This window comes from Cebus imitator, unplaced genomic scaffold (assembly GCF_001604975.1).
Source record: "Cebus imitator isolate Cc_AM_T3 unplaced genomic scaffold, Cebus_imitator-1.0 Scaffold9, whole genome shotgun sequence".
NCBI lineage: Eukaryota > Metazoa > Chordata > Mammalia > Primates > Cebidae > Cebus > Cebus imitator.
In genome coordinates this window covers 2987433-3005601 of record NW_016107324.1, presented here as the reverse complement: position 1 = coordinate 3005601, position 18169 = coordinate 2987433, and the positions used below count along the sequence as shown (strand labels likewise).

Here is an 18169-nt window from a genome sequence, read left to right as displayed (position 1 = left end):
CAGGATGGTCTCGATCTCTTGACCTCGTGATCCACCCGCCTTGGCCTCCCAAAGTGCTGGGATTACAGGCTTGAGCCACCGCGCCCGGCCTAAAAGAAATTTTTAATTACAGCCACCCTAATGGTCCTGAAGCAGTATCTCGTAGTTGTGATTTACATTTATCTAATGATAAGTGATGATGAATATCTTTTCACGTGCTTATGGGCCACTTGTATATCTTCTTTGGAGAAATGTCTATTCAAGTTCTTTGTCTATTTTTCAATTAGGTTGCTTTTGAGTTTACAGTTATTTTGTAGTAAGAAACAGTTTTAGGAATATGGGTCTAGGTCTTCAAAGCATGAGAATAAGTGTATTAGAATGGCATGAAAATGCTAGGGACCTTGGGAAAACAGGCAGAAAGAGGTGAAGCTACCAAAGAATATTAAAAAAATTTTAAGTCTGGCGGGGTGTGGAAGCTCATGTCTACCATCCTAGCACTCTGGGAGGTGGAGAGAGGAGGACTGCTTGAGCCCAGGAGTTCAAGACCAGCCTAGACAACATAGTGAGATTCTGTCTCTATAAAAAATAAAAACATTAGCCAGGTGTGATGCTGTGTGCCTGTAGTCCCAGTATTCAGGAGGCTGAGGTGGAAGGATTGCTTGAGCCTGGGAAGTAGAGACTACAGTGAGCTGAGATTGTGCAACTGTACTCCAGCCTGGGTGACAGAGAGACACTCTGTCTCAAAACCAAATGAATAAACAAAAAACTTTTAAAATTCTCATCCATTAGGGAAGAATAAACAAAGTATACTCAGGATTCTAGGCTTATGTTAGTATGATAGTTTGATAACTGTATAAGTTAAATAATGATTGGTGGACTACCTTGTGAACCTAACCACTATATAAGAACATTACTTATATAAAAATATAAAAAATGCCCTATCTTATAATCCTTTAATTTAAAAGTAAACTTTTGGAATATAATTCATATATAAGCTGATGACTATTTATATACTAAAATGTAAACTTGGGAAGTATGTTGGTTGTAATAATGGATTACAGAAATAATTATCATGTAATACTTTAAATTGGGAATTTAATATTTTTCAGTCACCAAAAAATCATTTGCATGGATCATTTGTGGTATACCAGATGAAGAAAATACACATGATACAGAGTTATGGAACCAATAGATAGTCATTATATAGTTGATAGAAACATCAAGACAAAGTGATTATGCACAAATAGAGACAAGGGTTGAGGAAAGAGTACGGGTGCATAGAAATCTGTGCTGTTAAATAAAGTAGCTATAGAAAACCGTATTACTGATCACTAGTAATAGGTAACTAACCACCAAAAATAATACCAAGTTTAAATTAGATAAATTTTATTATTTTTAAAGTAACCATTTTACATAATCCATTGAAAACTGATAAACTATTAGAGTCTGAATTTTTGGTAAAACATTATAAGACCAAGGTTAGAGAAATAACCTATCATATGGCAATATAGTGTAATTTACATATTTTAGCAAAATATTATTTTAAAGTATATCTAGGGTGACTTTTAATATTTTATACTTTTATATTCTCTATAAATAACCTATAGTTAAGAAAACATACCATTCTCTCAAAGCAAAATAAAACAAGCTTTCTTTAATCTGAAATTAAAGATGAGCTTTCCATTTCTTGTCAGGATCTGTGTTGCTAACTGTAGAAAGAAAATCAGAGAGTAAAAATTTAACAACAGATAAGTAAAAGCACTAGATTTTAAGTTATCTTGTGGCTAGAAAAAGCACTCATTCTTAAAATTTTGTTGCTCAACATAAAGTTGGGTATTTTTGGTATATGTAAAAACATTGCTAAGGCTTCTACATGAAATTCAAGCTTAGAAATTCTTGATTTTAAGGACTACATTTCTATAAAGATTATTAGTTTGACAAATTAAACAAACACTAGAAAATGATTATATAATTACTGCTTCAACGTCTCTGAGCTTACTACCTTTAATACTGTTTAAAACCTTTGGCTGTTCCCAAATCTACCACATGTAAAATTCTTTGTAGTTTTGGGGTCTTGGAGAAGTTATCTTCCTACTACATGTCTTCTATTGCCATTCTGGTGGGTAGGACTGGAATTCCAACTGAGATTCTAATTCCCATGTGAGCTTTTGGTTCCAATTTGTGGTCAACTGGCCTTGTGCTACTGACCATCCTAGTGTCTGTCTCTCCAACTTAAAGTGATATTCATGGGAGAACTTTGATGGGTATTATTTTTCCTCAAAGGAAACTAAGGCATCTGTAAAAATATTTTAAATGCTGGTAACAGAAGAAAATTTGGAAGCATACTCACATATTTTTCCTTCTTTTTCTAGTTTTTTCAAATGAAGCAAGAGATTATGTTTAGCCACTTTATGTAAGTTCTCAGGAGTATTCTAAAAGAAAAATGAGGATGAAAAAATTACTTTTTTAAAAAAAAACAGTTAATTTTTTTGAAAGCTTTGAAGAAAAGTAAAATGTAACAAAAGTTTACCTTAAACACATTTTTAACTAGCAATAACCTAAACAATTTCACTTTGTATAAATCTTGCTTTATATTCTATATATTCCTATAGAGAGAATAGATTGTAAGCACCATAAAGACAGTAGCAGTATCTGTTGTTTTTTTTTTTGAGACGGAGTATCGCTCTTGTTACCAGCCCAGTAGCAGTATCAGTTTTGTTCATTACTGAATATTCAGTGTTTAGCATAATACATAGCAGAAACACATTAATATTTTATGAATGAATAAATGTAAAAATTATTCTTAGAATGTTTTGATGATGCCACAGACAGTTGACCCTATAATTTATTTGTTATGTTACAGGGTAATATTTCTGTATAATTTAATTTAAATTTAATTTTTTAAAAAGTTTTTGAGATACAGTTTTGCACCGTCATCTATGCTGGAGTGCAACGGTGTGATGTTGGCTCACTGAAGCCTTGACTTCCCAGGCTCAAGTGATCCTCCCATCTCAGCCACCTGAGCAGGTGGGATCACAGGCATGTGCCACCACGCCTGGCTCATGTAAAAAATGTTTTGGGCCGGGTGCAGTGGCTCATACCTGTAATCCCAGCACTTTGGGAGGCTGAGGTGGGCGGATCACCTAAGGCCAGGAGTTCGAGACCAGCCTGATCAACATGGAGAAACCTTGTCTCTACTAAAAACACAAAAATCAGCTGGGCATGGTGGTACGCGCCTATAATCCCAGGTACTTGGGAAGCTGAGGCATGAGAATCGCTTGAACCCAGGAGGTGGAAGTTGCAGTGAGCTGAGATCATGCCATTGCACTCCAGCCTAGGCAACAAGAGTGAAACTCCATCACAATTTATTTTATTTTTTTTTGCAGAGATGAGGTCTCACTATGTTGCCTCAATTTGTCTTGAACTCCTGGGCTGAAGCAACCCTCCCGCTTAGCCTCCCAAAATGCGGGGATTACAGGCATAAACCACCAGGCCTGGCCACAAAAGCTTACATTCTTAACCTCTAAGCTATGCTACCTACACAGCAGACATTTAATAAACATTTTCTGAAAACTGAATTATACTGACTGCCACATAGTGCTGTCATACAGTGATATTCTCAGAGGCCACTGAGGTGTAAAGCTTTTTCCCTACATACTACTTTACTCATGTTCTTTGATTTTTTTTTTCCTTTTTCTTCATTGTTTGGCATTGCTACTATTTCTCACTGCTTTGCTACTGCTTCTCACTGTTATCATCCCAATATTTGTCTCTAGCAGGTCACCCCTCCTCTCGGTGCAGGCTAGGACACCAGATAATCAAGATGGTTACAATAATGCAAAAATTATTACAAAATGTAATCATCAGGCTGTTGGTAGTTTCTCCTACATAGTTAAATATATAAAGTTCAATGATGGCTTGAAATGGCTATCTTTGTTCTCTAAGGCCAGTTTTTGTTTAATTTTAGCATTGTAGAAAGTTTAGACTGGTCTCAAATCTAGAAAAGTGACGTAACTTCTGATCTGGGATATGATAAGTTTACCATTTCTATAGTCTACTAAATAGATAATTCTAATAAATTTGTGGCTATATACAAATAAGAAAACTGAAAATTACCTTGTAAATAATTTTGACAAGCTCCATTACTGTAAATGATTTCTCAAAGTTTTCACGAAGTAATGTAAGAATTTGCTGTTCTCGAATATTTCTGTGAGAAATGTATTGTTGAATTTTAGCTTCAGCATTATGAATTACTGGGCCATGTCCTAAAATGAAAATAATTATAGGAGTTAATTCAGCCAGATAAAAAAATATTAAGTATAACCGAAGCTAACTCGGTCAAATATGAACTATTTGCAAAGCTATACAGGTGAAAGAGATTTAAAAATTATATACAATGACCCCCAATTAGAAAATTATAGCAAATACAATCTATAGAAAACATTGTATACATTAAAAATATGGAATAAAAATTTAACAATAAAACACAGCAATAAAAATAGCAACTACAATAATCACAATAGGTAATGTTTATGGAGTGCTCACTATGTGCTAGGGACTGCCCTAAATGCTTGGAATACAGGCATGAGTCGCCATGCCTGGCCACAAAAGCTAACATTTTTAACCTCTAAGCTATGCTACCTACACAGCAGACATCTGATAAACATTTTCTGAAAACTGAATTACACTGACTGCCACATAGTGCTGTCATACAGTGATATTCTCAGAGGCCAATGAGGCCACAGAATCCCATGAAGTAGGTACAATTATTACACCTTTCCTGTGGCAGAAAGTGAGGCATACAGAGGGTAAATACTCTGTCCACAGTTACATAGCTAAGAAGGGGTGGAGCTAGGATTCCGACAGGATCTCTTAACCACTCTGTGTTCTCAACCATTAGGCTAAGCGTATAAAATACTGCAAAAGGAGAATGTAAAAAGCAGTTTCATGTACGTGACCAAGATTTATTAAAAATTCACAAGACCCGCAGAACTTTAAGAATCCTATGTATAGGCTTATGTATGTCAGAAATTTTGACAACCCAGATTAAGTTATACTATAATTTACTTCCTCTTCAACATGGTACATATTAATATTATATATTATACAAGTCTGCAAGAAGGATGTTCTCAAATATCTGAAAACAAAATATCCAGAAGCAGGCTAACCTATTACAGCATCTGGTTAGACACAGACCTATCATTTATTCACTTTGTGGCTAATAAAATGAGGAAGGCTCTGAAACTCTCTAAGCTATTTCTTCTGCTGTGTGGTTAGGAAACAACTACTTACTTTACAGGGTTTCGGTGAGGATGACAACTGTAAAGTCCCCTGCACAAAACCTGATGGCTAGAAGGCTTTAATATATGGTAGGTATGGCTACAGAGCATAATTTACATATAAACAACTGATGTGCTAGTAAGCCAGTTCACTGGATTAATCATTACTATGCAGCCTCTCATTAGCTTAGCTTGAATGTGAATTTACTGAACGTCTGCCCTCTTCTCTTTAAAAATAGCTATCTTTAGCAAAAACAAAGCAAAACAAATAAAACCCCCCAAAGCTATCAGCCTCCAACCACTTAATGTCATCATATTAATCTAAATGCCCAGCTCTATTGTATGTTTTCTATTCCCCCAGCAGTAGGAACTCATTGCAGAGTGTAAATGTGTTGAAGATATTGGATGGATGGATCTTTCAATGGCTTGGTTAGGAGCAAGTTAGAAGAACTTAGAAAATTAAGTGACCTAGTCTCTTTTTCCTTTTGGGCCTTTTTGTTGGGTCCTCTTTCTTAGCTTTTTTTTAGATAAGTCACACTCTGTTGTGTGATAACTCACTGCAACCTCCGCCTCCCAGATTTAAGTGATTTTCCTGCCTCAGCCTCTTGAGAAGCTGGTATTACAGGCACCCACAACCATGCTTGGCTAATTTTTGTATTTTTAGTAGAGACAGGGTTTTGCCATGTTGGCCAGGCTGGTCTTTAACTCCTGATCTCAGGTGATTCGCCTGCCTTGGCCTCCCAAAAAGTTGGGATTACAGGCGTAAGCCACTGCACCTAAGCATTTCTTAGCTCTTAAGGTGAAGGAGAGATTCATATTGTAGAGCAGTCTAGTGAGATCTGAGATACTAACATGTTTCTTTTTCTGGAGAATGGAAATAAAGACACCATTTTATAGTTGATATAGAAGGTATTGGTATTTCAATATTGTAAATTAAAAAGCTCAGAGGTCAAACATTACTCAAAGTTACATAGCTAAAATGTGGTCCAAATAGAAATCAAGTTAACAAAAATGATGGTAGCTTATGGAATGAAAATATTTTCCCGTTTCAATGTAAGCTTATTTCTTTTGTTTAGCAGTTCTATTAATAACTGTATTTATGTTGAAAAAGAATCCTCATATCTTTATCAAAAGTTATTAATACGGCTCTCCACTTCTTCTCTTTAACTACATGGCTAGATAAGACTTAGGGTTTTTTTTTTTTTTTTTAGACAGAATCTTGCTCTGTTGCCCAGGCTGCAAACTCTGACTCCCAGGTTCAAGCAATTCTCCTGCCTCAGCCTCCCAAGTAGCTGAGATTACAGGTGCCTACCACCACGCCTGGCCAATTTTTGTATTATTAGTAGAGACAGGGTTTCACCATGCTGGCCAAGCTGGTTTCAAACTCCTGACCTCAGGAGATCTACCCACCTAGGCCTCCCAAAGAGGGGTATATTTTAAAGAAGTAGTTTGTATTTTCTTTTTTTTTCTCTGAGATGGAGTCTTTCTCTGTTGCCCAGGCTGGCATGCAGTGGCATGATCTCAGCTCACTGCAACCTCTGCTTCCTGGGTTTAAGTGATTCTCCTATCTCAGCCTCCCAAGTATCTGGGATTATAGGCACGTGCCACCACGCCCAGCTAATTGTTGTATTTTTAGTTCGAGACCACCATTTGACCAGGCTGATCTTGAACTCCTGACCTTGTGATCTGCCCACCTTGGCCTCCCAAAGTACTGGGATTACAAGTGTGAGCCACCGAGCCTGGACTTATGTATTATCTCTTCAAGGACAAATACATAGAGAGACAAGCCAAAATGAACCTTCCTCATCATTTGACACAAATGGTTTGCTAGGTTTGAAAAACTATCCACTTTGGCATGCCTGTAAACCCAGCACTTTTAGAGGTCAGTGGGGAGGACTGCCTGAGGTTAGGAGTTTGAGACCAGCCTGGACAACATAGCAAGACCTGTCTCTATTTAAAAACATAAAAAAATAAAAAATTACCCACCTGGATATATAATATCAGCTTTGATTTTCAATAACTCTTTTAGAGAGTTCATATAATCATAGAGGTCTTCAAATACTGTTGTTCCTTCCCCTAGGATGCAATCTCCAGAAAAGATAGCATTTTCCTCTTCTAAGAGTAGAGCCATATGATCATCAGTGTGGCCAGGTGTATACAGAACCCTGGTTGAAAGAAGAAATAAGGAATAATAACAATTATGAACTGAGGCTTAGAAGAAATTATGAGAATTATTTTCTATCCTTATTTTTAGACACAAATAAACATTCAAGTTAAAAAGCTTCTTTTTCTTGTACCCACTGAAAATTATCATTAGAAGATTTTCCCCTTTAACTAAACCAAGATTCTCACTGTCAAGTAAAATTTAATACTTTTCCCATACTTTTTCTTTTCTTCTTCTTTTTTTTGAGACAAGGTCTCACTCTGTGTCCAGGCTGCAGTGCAGAGGTAAGATCACAGGTCACTGCGGGCTCAATCTTCCGGGCTCAAATGATCTTCCCACCTCAGCCTCCTGAGTAGCTGGAACCACAGGTGTGAGCCACCAAGCCTGGCTAATTTATTTTTATTTTTTGTAGAGACAGGATCTCACAATATTGACGAGGCTGGTCTTGAACTCTTGGACTCAAGCAGTCCTACCACCTCGGCCTCCTAAAGTGCTGGGATTACAGGTATAAGCCACATCATCCGGCCTCCCACCTTTTTTCTTATTTTGTAAGTAATAAGCACTGATCATAATGAATTTGGAAAATAGAAAAGGAAAGTGTTTAAAGGAGATGAACATCAACAATCATTTCTATTCCTCAGAGGGAGTGCTTTTATTATTATATAATATATATATTTTTATTTTTCTATGCATATTTATATTTTAAAATAAAAACTGTGATACTGTTTTAATATCTGATTTTTGACTTCTTAGCTTATTATATTGTATTTTCCTGCATCATTATATATGTTCATATCATTTTATACACAGACACACACACACACACACACACACACACACACACACACACACACGTTTATTTACCTTTGAGATAGGGTGTTGCTCTGTAACCCAGGCTAAAGTACAGTGGCGTGATCCTGGCTCACTGTAGCCTCGTCCTCCTGGACTCAAGCAGTTCACCCACTTCAGCCTCCCGAGTAGTTTGGAGCACAGGTATGTGCCACCATGCTTACCCAATTTATTTTTATTTTTTTGTAAAGACAAGGTCTCTTTATGTTGCTTAGGCTGGCATCATTATATATTTTCAAAGACAAGTATTTAAGTGCTTAGCATAGTAGGTGGCACAAAGTTGCATGCTTAATAAATGGTAAAAAATTTATTTTAGTAGTTATTATCTAAAAGCTTAAAAGAAACCTTCTTAACAGGCAGCAGGTGGTCAGAAAAAGACTCTTTAATCTATTTTTTTCTCTCTAATTAAAAATCTTAAATAAATTCTACCCTACATTAAGAAATTTAGCATGCTTTTATTTCCTCTCCTCCAATTTTCAGTTTTTGTTGACAAAACTGATTATAATACTTTTAAAGCATGACAGGTATTTTGTTTCAAAAATTCTTATTTACATTTACATTGTTTCCTAACTATGCCAACAATAAACCAGATAAACAAAGAGCTGAGTTCAAATAATCTGTTCTGCAAAGCACCCCCTCACTTCTCAGCAATATACGGACTGAATTCTCTGTACTGGTCACTGTTGCCTATATATTATTCTTCTACTTTGAATTATATGTTACTCTGGAGGCTTCACATTGTTTTATTTGTTAACTATTCTACCTCACAAGGTTATGAGTTCTGAAAGGGCAGGACTCTTACTTCATTTTCATTTTTATACACTTAGTGTTTGGTACTTAGTAGTAGCTAATTTTAGAAATATATTGCTTTCCATGTGCCAGGCACTCTCTTCAGGGATTTACATGTATTATACATTTAATCTTCACACTACTTTGGGGTGGGTATTATTAACCTCTCCATTTTACATAAATAAATCACAGGAAATAGCAATAAATGTCTGAAGAAATATGATTTATATTTAATTTAAGAGGATAATTACCTATTCTAGTCAGTATTGAGTTTTTATGTATTTGGAATATATATCTATATCTCTATCTATCTGTCTAATTTTTTTGGATAGGATCTTGCTCTGTTGCTCAGGCTGGGGTGCAGTGGTGCAATCTTGGCTCATTAACAATCTCTACCTCCCAGGTTCAAGCAATTCTCTTGCCTCAGTCTCCTGAGTAGCTAGCATTACAGAGGCCCGCCATCACATCTGGCTAATTTTTATATTTTTAGTAGAGATGTGGTTTCACCATGTTGGTCAGGGTGGTCTCAAACTCCTGACCTCAAGTGATCTGCCTGCCTTGGACTCCCAAAGTGCTGGGATTACAGGCGTGAGCCACTGCACCTGGCCATGCTTGGAAAATATTTAATAAATCTTCCCAATAATGGAATATTCTGTGGGAATAGGGCAAATGCGATGACATACAGATGAGTGATAAGTGACTTATCAGACATGAGGAAATGGAAGGCTAAATAGGCAGTGGGGAAAGCTGAAAACCAATCAGATCGGCACTGCCGAACTCCTCAAAGTCTGAAGATACAAGAAATCTGGAAGTGGAGGGTGAAGTGGAAGGAAGGGTGGCTGAAATAAGAAGTCTGTTGAAAGTTTGTTCAACAAACATTCAGATCCTCAGAGTCTCTTCCCACTTTGAGTTGAGAAGTGCCCCGATCTCACTAAGTGAAAGGCTGGAGATCTAATCTTTGAAGGGGGTAAAACACAGGCACAGATGAAGGAAGTGACAATATATTTAAAAAAAAAAAAAAGAAAAGAAAGACTACAAGAATATGCGTAGATTCCTGTCTTCCTTCTACACTCAGCTTCCATATTTCTGACAATTAGGCCTTTACCCTACATGAAGATTAGAAGAGTCTTATTTCTAAGTTATTTCACCAGCTCAGGAGGAAAGACTCTATGATACCAGTGTTGGAAGGTTCCCAACTGAAGAGCTCATCCAGATTATCCTGCAGTGAGGCTTACAACCTACAAAAGACTCCCCCTCACATTCTCAAAGCTCCTAAATAGCTCTGTAGCTTCCATCAGAACATAATTAGTAAACATAACAAGATAATTAGGATTACTAGTCATCTTGTTGGAAAGTCATGTTTAAGACAGTGAATAAAAACGAACAAGCAAACAAAGGAATGTAGAGGCAATGAATTATGAAGAAAATTTCCAAAACAAAACAACCAAACCCCATAGAATATAATGCCCTCAGCCAAAAAAGCAGAAATTGCAACTATGAAACAAGAATAGGTTAGTATAAAAGGAACATTTAGGAAACAAAGAGTTCCTGAAAATTAAGAATCTGAGAACAGAAATAAAAGCATGTAGTAAGATTAGGAGATAAGGTTAATAAAAATCTCCCAGAAAATATAGCAAAAAGGCAAAAAGATGAAAAATGAGAGAGAAAAAAATAGAGTAGTACAGGAGTTCTAACAAAATAAAAGGAATTTTAGTAAATGAAATAGCACGAAAGAGACGAGAGAAAATAAGCAACTCAAGAAAAATTTTTAGAACTGAAGGACATGTTTCCAGACTGAAAGGGCCTATCAAAGATTGACAAAGACTCTGCTTTGACTAAAACTACAGTCAACTCCTCTGAGTTTTTTCTGATGATGGGACTCAGAACACACCATTGTGAAAATATTGCACCTTTGCATGCTGAGTATTTTAAGATGAAGGAATCACTGTGAAATTTCAGAATACAGTGGACAAGAAGGAAAAAAGCAAAAGCCAGGGACCAAAAAAGTTCAGCAATCAGAAGGGCTTTAGATTTCTCTATTGCAATACTGAAACCAGAAGGAAATGAAACCTTATAGACAATACTGAGAAGGAAAAAGACTTTCGACTTGGAATCGATACTCATAAATACCTTAAATCAAGTTAGATTAAAAAACGGTATTTTTAGACATGTATGGTCTCAAAAATTCACCATTTCTCAGGAAGCTATTGGAGATGGGTTCCCCCCAAACAGAGGTTTTAACAAAGTTATGGGGCACTGGAGAAAGAAGATCCAACACTGGAGAGAGGCAAAGGGAAGCCCCCAGTGAGAGTGCAGGGAATTCTGAGTTGACACTAGCACCAGGCCTGGAGGAAAACAAGCCCAGACAGGAGCAAGTTATTAGATGGAAGGTTTAAATGGAAGGTTCTTCCAGAAGATGAAATTGAGAGAATCTGTGATACATTTAAACACTCTGAGGCAAGATTTATATACTCAGAGTTAAATTAGTGATATACATAAAATTATCCAAAATAACAAGGAAAAACAATAACTACAGGAAAGCAGGAAAAGTAAGGATAGTTTACTACATGGTTCAGCTGTAAATAGTGTCTACAGTCATAAAATCAATACTGAATGCTGCTCTAACCAGCATTATGAGACATTGAGAGGTTAGAAGACAGGAATGGTGCTCAAAAGTGGGAGAAGAGGAAAACCCAATTCTAATTTTTTCACAGTGGGAAGATAATAAGCTATCAAATTGAAAAACAAGATGTAGCAAAGAATCAAACAGTTCTCTAAGATTTGTTACTGTTACTGCCCCACTGTTTATTTTCTTTCTCCCTAGAGGCAACCACTTTCTCCTCCTAGCTAATCATTTATGTCATTTGCCTGTATGTTCCTATACAACAAAACTATACCAATAAAGGTAATCATGTGTGTCTCTCTTTTTTGAGACCTTGAGGGGCCTAGCCATGATATGTAAATATGTTTTTAAGTTTGGATTTTAGATTCTAGAAGCCACAGTAATAAACCTTTTGAAAAATGTTTTAAAAAATTTTATTATTTTTAAGATATGAGGTCTCACTCTGTCAGTCACCTAATCTGGAATGCAGTAGAGTGATCATGGCTCACTGCAGCCTTGAACTCCTGGCATCAAGGGATCCTCCCACCTTGGTCTCCCAAAGTGCCGGGAATACAGGTATGAGCCACCACGCTCAGCCTAAGTAAACCTGTCTTTTTACAAAATTATCTGATTGTAGTTTAATTTCCAATACAAAACTCATTTAGGCCAACATTATACTAAAAAAGAATCTATAAAAGTAGATAAGTACAGAAATAAGCATAAAGTTATTTGTTTTAAGCTTAATTCACAGGACCATATTATTAATTAATAAGTAACAGGGAAGCTCTAGTAAAAAGATGTGTGACTGCCATTAGAAACTAAAGGCTCAGTATTTTCACAGGATGATCCTACCAAACATTTAAAGGTCAGATAATTTCACTACCATGTACTTAAACTCTCCGGGAGCACAGAAAAACGCTGGGCACACCTATAATCTCAGCACTTTGGGAGGCGGAGGCCTGAGATCGGGAGTTTGAGACCAGTCTGGCCAACATGGTGAAACTCCGTCTCTTCTAAAAATACAAAAATTAGCTAAGCATGGTGGCAGATGCCTGTAATCTCAGCTACTAAGGAGGCTGAGGCAGGAGAATCACTTGAACCCAGGAGGTGGAGGTTGCAGTCAGCCTAGATCGTGCCACTGCACTCCCCACTGGCTGACAGAGAGAGACTGTTTCAAAAACAAAATAAAAAAAAAAAACAACAACGAAGAAACAGATGAAGCCCCAAACTGACAAAGGTACAAAAAGAAAAATACTACCCAATTTTAGTAATATTATAAAAATAATAACCAAAATATTAACAAAGAGAATCAAAAAGCACAATGAAAGATCATGACCGAATAAGGGTTATTAAAAAATGCAAGAATGTTTCATTATGATAAGATCCCTGAAAAATTAGTAAAGCTATAGAGGAAACTAATGAGCTCATTTCCCTAGACAGTGAAAAGGCATTTGATAAAATTCAACTCTTAAACAAAGTATTTAAGAGAACTGAAATGATTATAACTTAGAGAAGTTTCTCCTTTGCCATAGATATAAGAATCAACTAAATCTTTAATATTAAATATTGAAACTGTGAAGTCTTTAAAAAGTCTAATAATGTAATAGATATAAGGTACAAGAACATGATATATTAGTACAATGGGAACAATTATTTTTGAAAGGCCAATGTCTGACATTAAGAACTATTATGCTTTTATGGTTTCTAAGTGTATATTTCATATATTGCAAACAATTACTATATTATAGTTGATCCAATGGCAAGGTATTAAAGAGCTGTTAGAAATCATCTCTTTTGTCTGGTTAAACCTGCTGTGAGCTGTTAATAAAAGTATTCAATATTATATGAAAATAATTCCAAATATGTGTCTGTGTGTGGGTGTGTGTCATATCTTATGGACAATCTTATGAACGCATAGAATGCATTAACAAAGAGAACCCCAATCTTTCTGTTTTTAATCTACAAAAACTCACTCGGAGAACCATTCTTCGTCTGAAAACTCTTATCTGTCAATGTGTTTGCAATGCCTCCTTCATTATCAGCCCTTTCAGACCCCCTACCATACCAGAACTCAGTAATTGCTTTCTGTGATATTTTTTAAAGCAGCAGCATTTTTAAAATTGGGAAATCAGTAATCTCAATTCTCTAGTTACCTGGGTGGCTGCTGTAATTTGCATAAAACTGTTAAAATTCACTTCACACAGGCAGGAGGAGAAAAGGAAATGACATCAGAGGTGCTTTGCTAAAGACCACAGGAACTGCAGCTGTGGCCTTCCTAGTCATCAGGTAGAAAATTTATCTAGTTCGGTTACTTCTCTGATAGAGCAGACTTTGTATGGATGACTCTCTCAGAGAATTCAGGACAGTGATCAAAAACTGTCAGACTTGACTTTTCTTCAAGAAATTAAACTTAGCTTGCTAGTTTATATCCAGAATCAAATTCTTACTGAAAAACCTTTCTAGTTTTCTTTTTACTGCAAAGGTTCTTGGTGGGTATTATCTCTGTCCCTACTGCATTTTTTTTTTTTAAAGTTGGCAAGTAGGCAACATCAACTGGCCAATGAACACATGAGGACTTAGGCAGATTTTAACCTTCTATTTATGGAACTTTTGCTGAACAAAACTCTTAAGTGCTGTTATTTATACAGAGTGGAACTTTGTCAAATGTCTTTTCACTAGCTAGCTTAACAAAGGTTTTGCTTAAAATATTATATGTTTATATTGAAAACAGTTGGGTTTTTCTTACTTCATAAAAGCGCAAATTGAAAACCATGGTCATCAGGAAATTAAATGTTTTATCCAGGTTTTAGCATAATGAGAATTTGTATTTTGAGAAAAGATTATTTACTACTAGTCATTTAAAAAATGTGTGTCTGTTTTTGATTTTTTTTGGTCAGTTTTCCTCTTAAATTTTTACACAGATTCCCATCAGAGTGTAGTAAAACAAAAATTAAATAGAATTCATGTAATATTTGGAATCCTTGGCATCAATTCACTCCAGGAACCCAAGACAGTATTCACCACAAGGAAGATTTCTGGGACACTGATACTATTCTGTTTCTTCATCTGAATGCTGCTTATAGGCCTTGATCAATTTGGGAAAATTCATTACTTTGTACATTTTTGCTATGTGTACTTTCCTATTTATATGTTATACTTTGATAAGAAGTTTTTTTTTTTTTTAAATGTCCTGTTCCACCTGGATGGCAGTTAATACCAAACGACTACATATTTTTAATCTGCAATATTAGGTATAGATGTAATGAATACCCATGATTCTATGATAACTGTAATAAACCAGTACTGTGATTCCCAAATCTTTGAGACAGAAGATTCAATAAACCATGTCTACACCTTTCATTAACTTGATCTAGGGCTGGTGCGCTATGGAGGAAATTTCAGTATTGTCAAGAATACTTTTTAAGGAAGTACTAATATAACGTATGTTTTCTTTTGGTGTCATGAGCAAATTATATAACATGCTATTATATTTTCTTCTTTTTTTTTGGAGACAGAGTCTCGCTCTGTCACCCAGTCTGGAGTGCAGTGGCACTATCTCAGTTCACTGCAACCTCTGCCCTCACAGTATCAAGTAATCCTCCCACCTCAGCTTCCCCAGTAGCTAAGACCACAGGCACACACCACCATGTCTGGCTATTTTTTTGTATTTTTGGTAGAGACAGGGTTTCGCCATGTTACCCAGTCTGGTCTTCAACTCCTGAGCTCAAGCAATCCACCTGCCTTGGCCTCCCAAAGTACTGGATTACAGGTGTGAGCCACCACACCTGGCTATATTTTCAACAAGAGGATTGAAATGAAACTGGTCAGAAACTACCAGGTTTCTAAACTACATTTTGGAAATCACAATACAGTAGAAGAAAGGGGGTACCAGTTTAAAAAAGGACATAGACATCTACTACTTCATTTTCTCTTACTCATCTATTCATTTACTTGCCTCTTTATAGATATTAACACTATGTAAGATAAATATTTAGTGCCTTCTATGTGCTAGAGGCTGAGGATATGAAATGAACCTGGTATTTATCTGTATCAGAGAATGGCTATCTAGTTACTAAACCTATTTCCTCTTTTTTGCTGGGCATACAATTAAACTATATTTCTCAGACTCCCTACAGTTAGGGGTGGCTTATGACTGAACTGACGGCCAATGCAACAGAAGATTTAGTCCATGAAAATTTCCCATGCAATATCCCTTCCATGCTCTTCTACCTGCTGGATTGATTGAGCTGAGCATGCCAATCTTGAAAGACAAGTCTTGAGGAGAGTAGAATCACAAGATTAAAGGAGCATGAATCATTACTTGCAGAGGGCCACTGGCTAACTGGGAACCTTTCTGGGGCTTTATGTGAGCAAGAAAGAAACTTATTTCCTGTTTGGGCCGTTAAACATTTCTGAGTTGTTCTGCTATGGCAATTGGCATTAACTAATACTGTGAACTTAAGGAGCTGATTGCTTTTTAAGGAGACACCTACCCCCACATACAAAAACCACAATACAACTTAGTAAGTGCTATCACAGAATAAAATTTGGACAAAAGTGGAAAAGAACAGTTAGTTTCCCCAGAAAGGGTTCTTGATGTAAGTAACATGTGAACCTGGCTTTGAAGAGAATTTACCAGGGAGACAAGTAGTGGAACAGGGCAATATCCAATAAAGGTGAAGATATAAACAAAGGCATGCACAGGCATATGTCTAGGAGTATTTGTACATGGCCAAGTGTTTTTGTGAGGGGAGTTGTGAGAAGACCAGAAAAGTGGCCTGGGGCCAGACTGTGGTATGGTAAAGAGAATAAACATATCTTGTATGCAGTGAATCATTAAAGATTTCAAGAGCACACAATATAGGATGGTAGGCTAGAAAGGGAAGAGCTGGAGACAGTAAGATAAAGGAGCAAGTATTGGTAGTGGACGTGAAGAAGGGATAGCACTGACAAATGTGTATGTGTGTGTGTGTGTGTGTGTGTGTGTGTGTGTGTGTATGTGTGTGTGTGTTTACCTATTTTTTTTTTTAAGAGATGGCTTTCTACTTTGTTGTCCCATACTGGAGTTCAGTGGCTATTTACAGGCTTGATCCCTCTACTGATAAGCATGGGAGTTCTGACCTGCTGTTTCTAATCTGGGCCAGTTCACCTCTCCTTAGGCAACCTGGTGGGTCCAGCTCCTAAGGTCTGGGAGGTCACCATAGTGACACAGAACTTAACATGGACACGTAACTGGCGTAGTGCACTACAGCTGAGAACTCCTGGACTTAAGTGATCCTCCTTCCTTCAGCCTCCTGTGTGGCTGGGACTACAGGCACATGCCACTGTGCTCAGCTGACTCTCTTTCTCACACATACACACACAGATATATATATATATATTCCATAAGTTATTGGGGCACAGGTGGTATCTGGTTACGTAAGTCCTTTAGTGGTGATTTGTGAGATTTTGGTGCACTCATCACCTTAGCAATATACACTGTACCCTATTTGTAGTCTTTTATCCCTCACCCACCTCCCACCCTTCCCCTCAAGTCCCCAAAGTCCACTGTATCATTCTTATGCCTTTGTGTCTTCATAGCTCAGCTTCCACATATCAGTGAGAACAAACAATGTTTGTTTTTCCATTCCTGAGTTACTTCACTTAGAATAGTCTCCGATATCATCCAGGCAAATGCCATTAATTCTTAATTCATTCTTTTTTTTTTTTTTTTTGGGAGAGGGAGTTTTGCTCTTGTTGCCCAGGCTGAAGTTCAATGGCACGATTTTGTCTCACTGCAACCTCCGCCTCCCAGATTCAAGTGATTCTCCTGCCTCGGCCTCCTGAGTAGCTGGGATTATAGGCATGTACCACCATGCCTGGCTAATTTTTGCATTTTTAAAGTAAAGACAGGGTTTCACCATGTTGACCTGCCTGTTCTCAAACTCCTGACCACAGGTCATCTGCCTGCCTTGGCTTCCCAAAGTGCTGGGATTACAGGCGTGAGCCACCATGCCCAGTCCCTAACTCATTCCTTTTTATGGCTGAGTAGTATTCCATCATATAAATATACCAGTTTCTTTATTCACTTGTTGATGGATGGGCATTTGGGTTGGTTCCATGATTTTGCAATTGTGAACTGTGCTGCTATGAACACGTGTATGCAAGTACCTTCTGTATGTAAGTATCTTTTTTGTATGACTTCTTTTCCTCTGGGAAGATACCCAGTAGTGGGATTGCTGGATCAAACAGTAGTTCAGCTTTTAGGTCTTTAAGGAATCTCCACATTGCTTTCCATAGTGGTTGGACAGGTTCACATTCCTACCAGCAGTGTAGAAAGTGTTCCCTGTTCACCACATCCATGCCAACATTTACTGTTTTTTTATTATGGCCATTCTTGCAGGAGTAAGGTGTTATCGAACTGTGGTTTTGATTTGCATTTCCCTGATCATTAGTGAATGTTGAGCATTTTTTCATGTTTGTTGGCCATTTGTATATCTTTTTTTGAGAACGGTCTATTCATGTCCT

At 37.0% G+C, this 18169-nt stretch overlaps 1 protein-coding gene across 1 annotated transcript in view; it reads right to left on the bottom strand.

Moving 5' to 3' along the window:
- Positions 1-1344: 1344 nt before the first annotated feature.
- The window catches only part of LACTB2 (lactamase beta 2), a 31381-nt gene continuing 14556 nt past the window's right edge, over positions 1345-18169 (bottom strand). Inside the window, exons 4-7 of the mRNA XM_017544608.2 lie at positions 7245-7423; positions 4096-4244; positions 2330-2411; positions 1345-1688 (exon numbers count right to left, since the gene is read on the bottom strand). Of these exons, the coding sequence (XP_017400097.1) occupies positions 1645-1688; positions 2330-2411; positions 4096-4244; positions 7245-7423 (454 nt within the window). The 3' untranslated portion in view covers positions 1345-1644. The remainder of the gene's footprint in view (positions 1689-2329; positions 2412-4095; positions 4245-7244; positions 7424-18169) is intronic.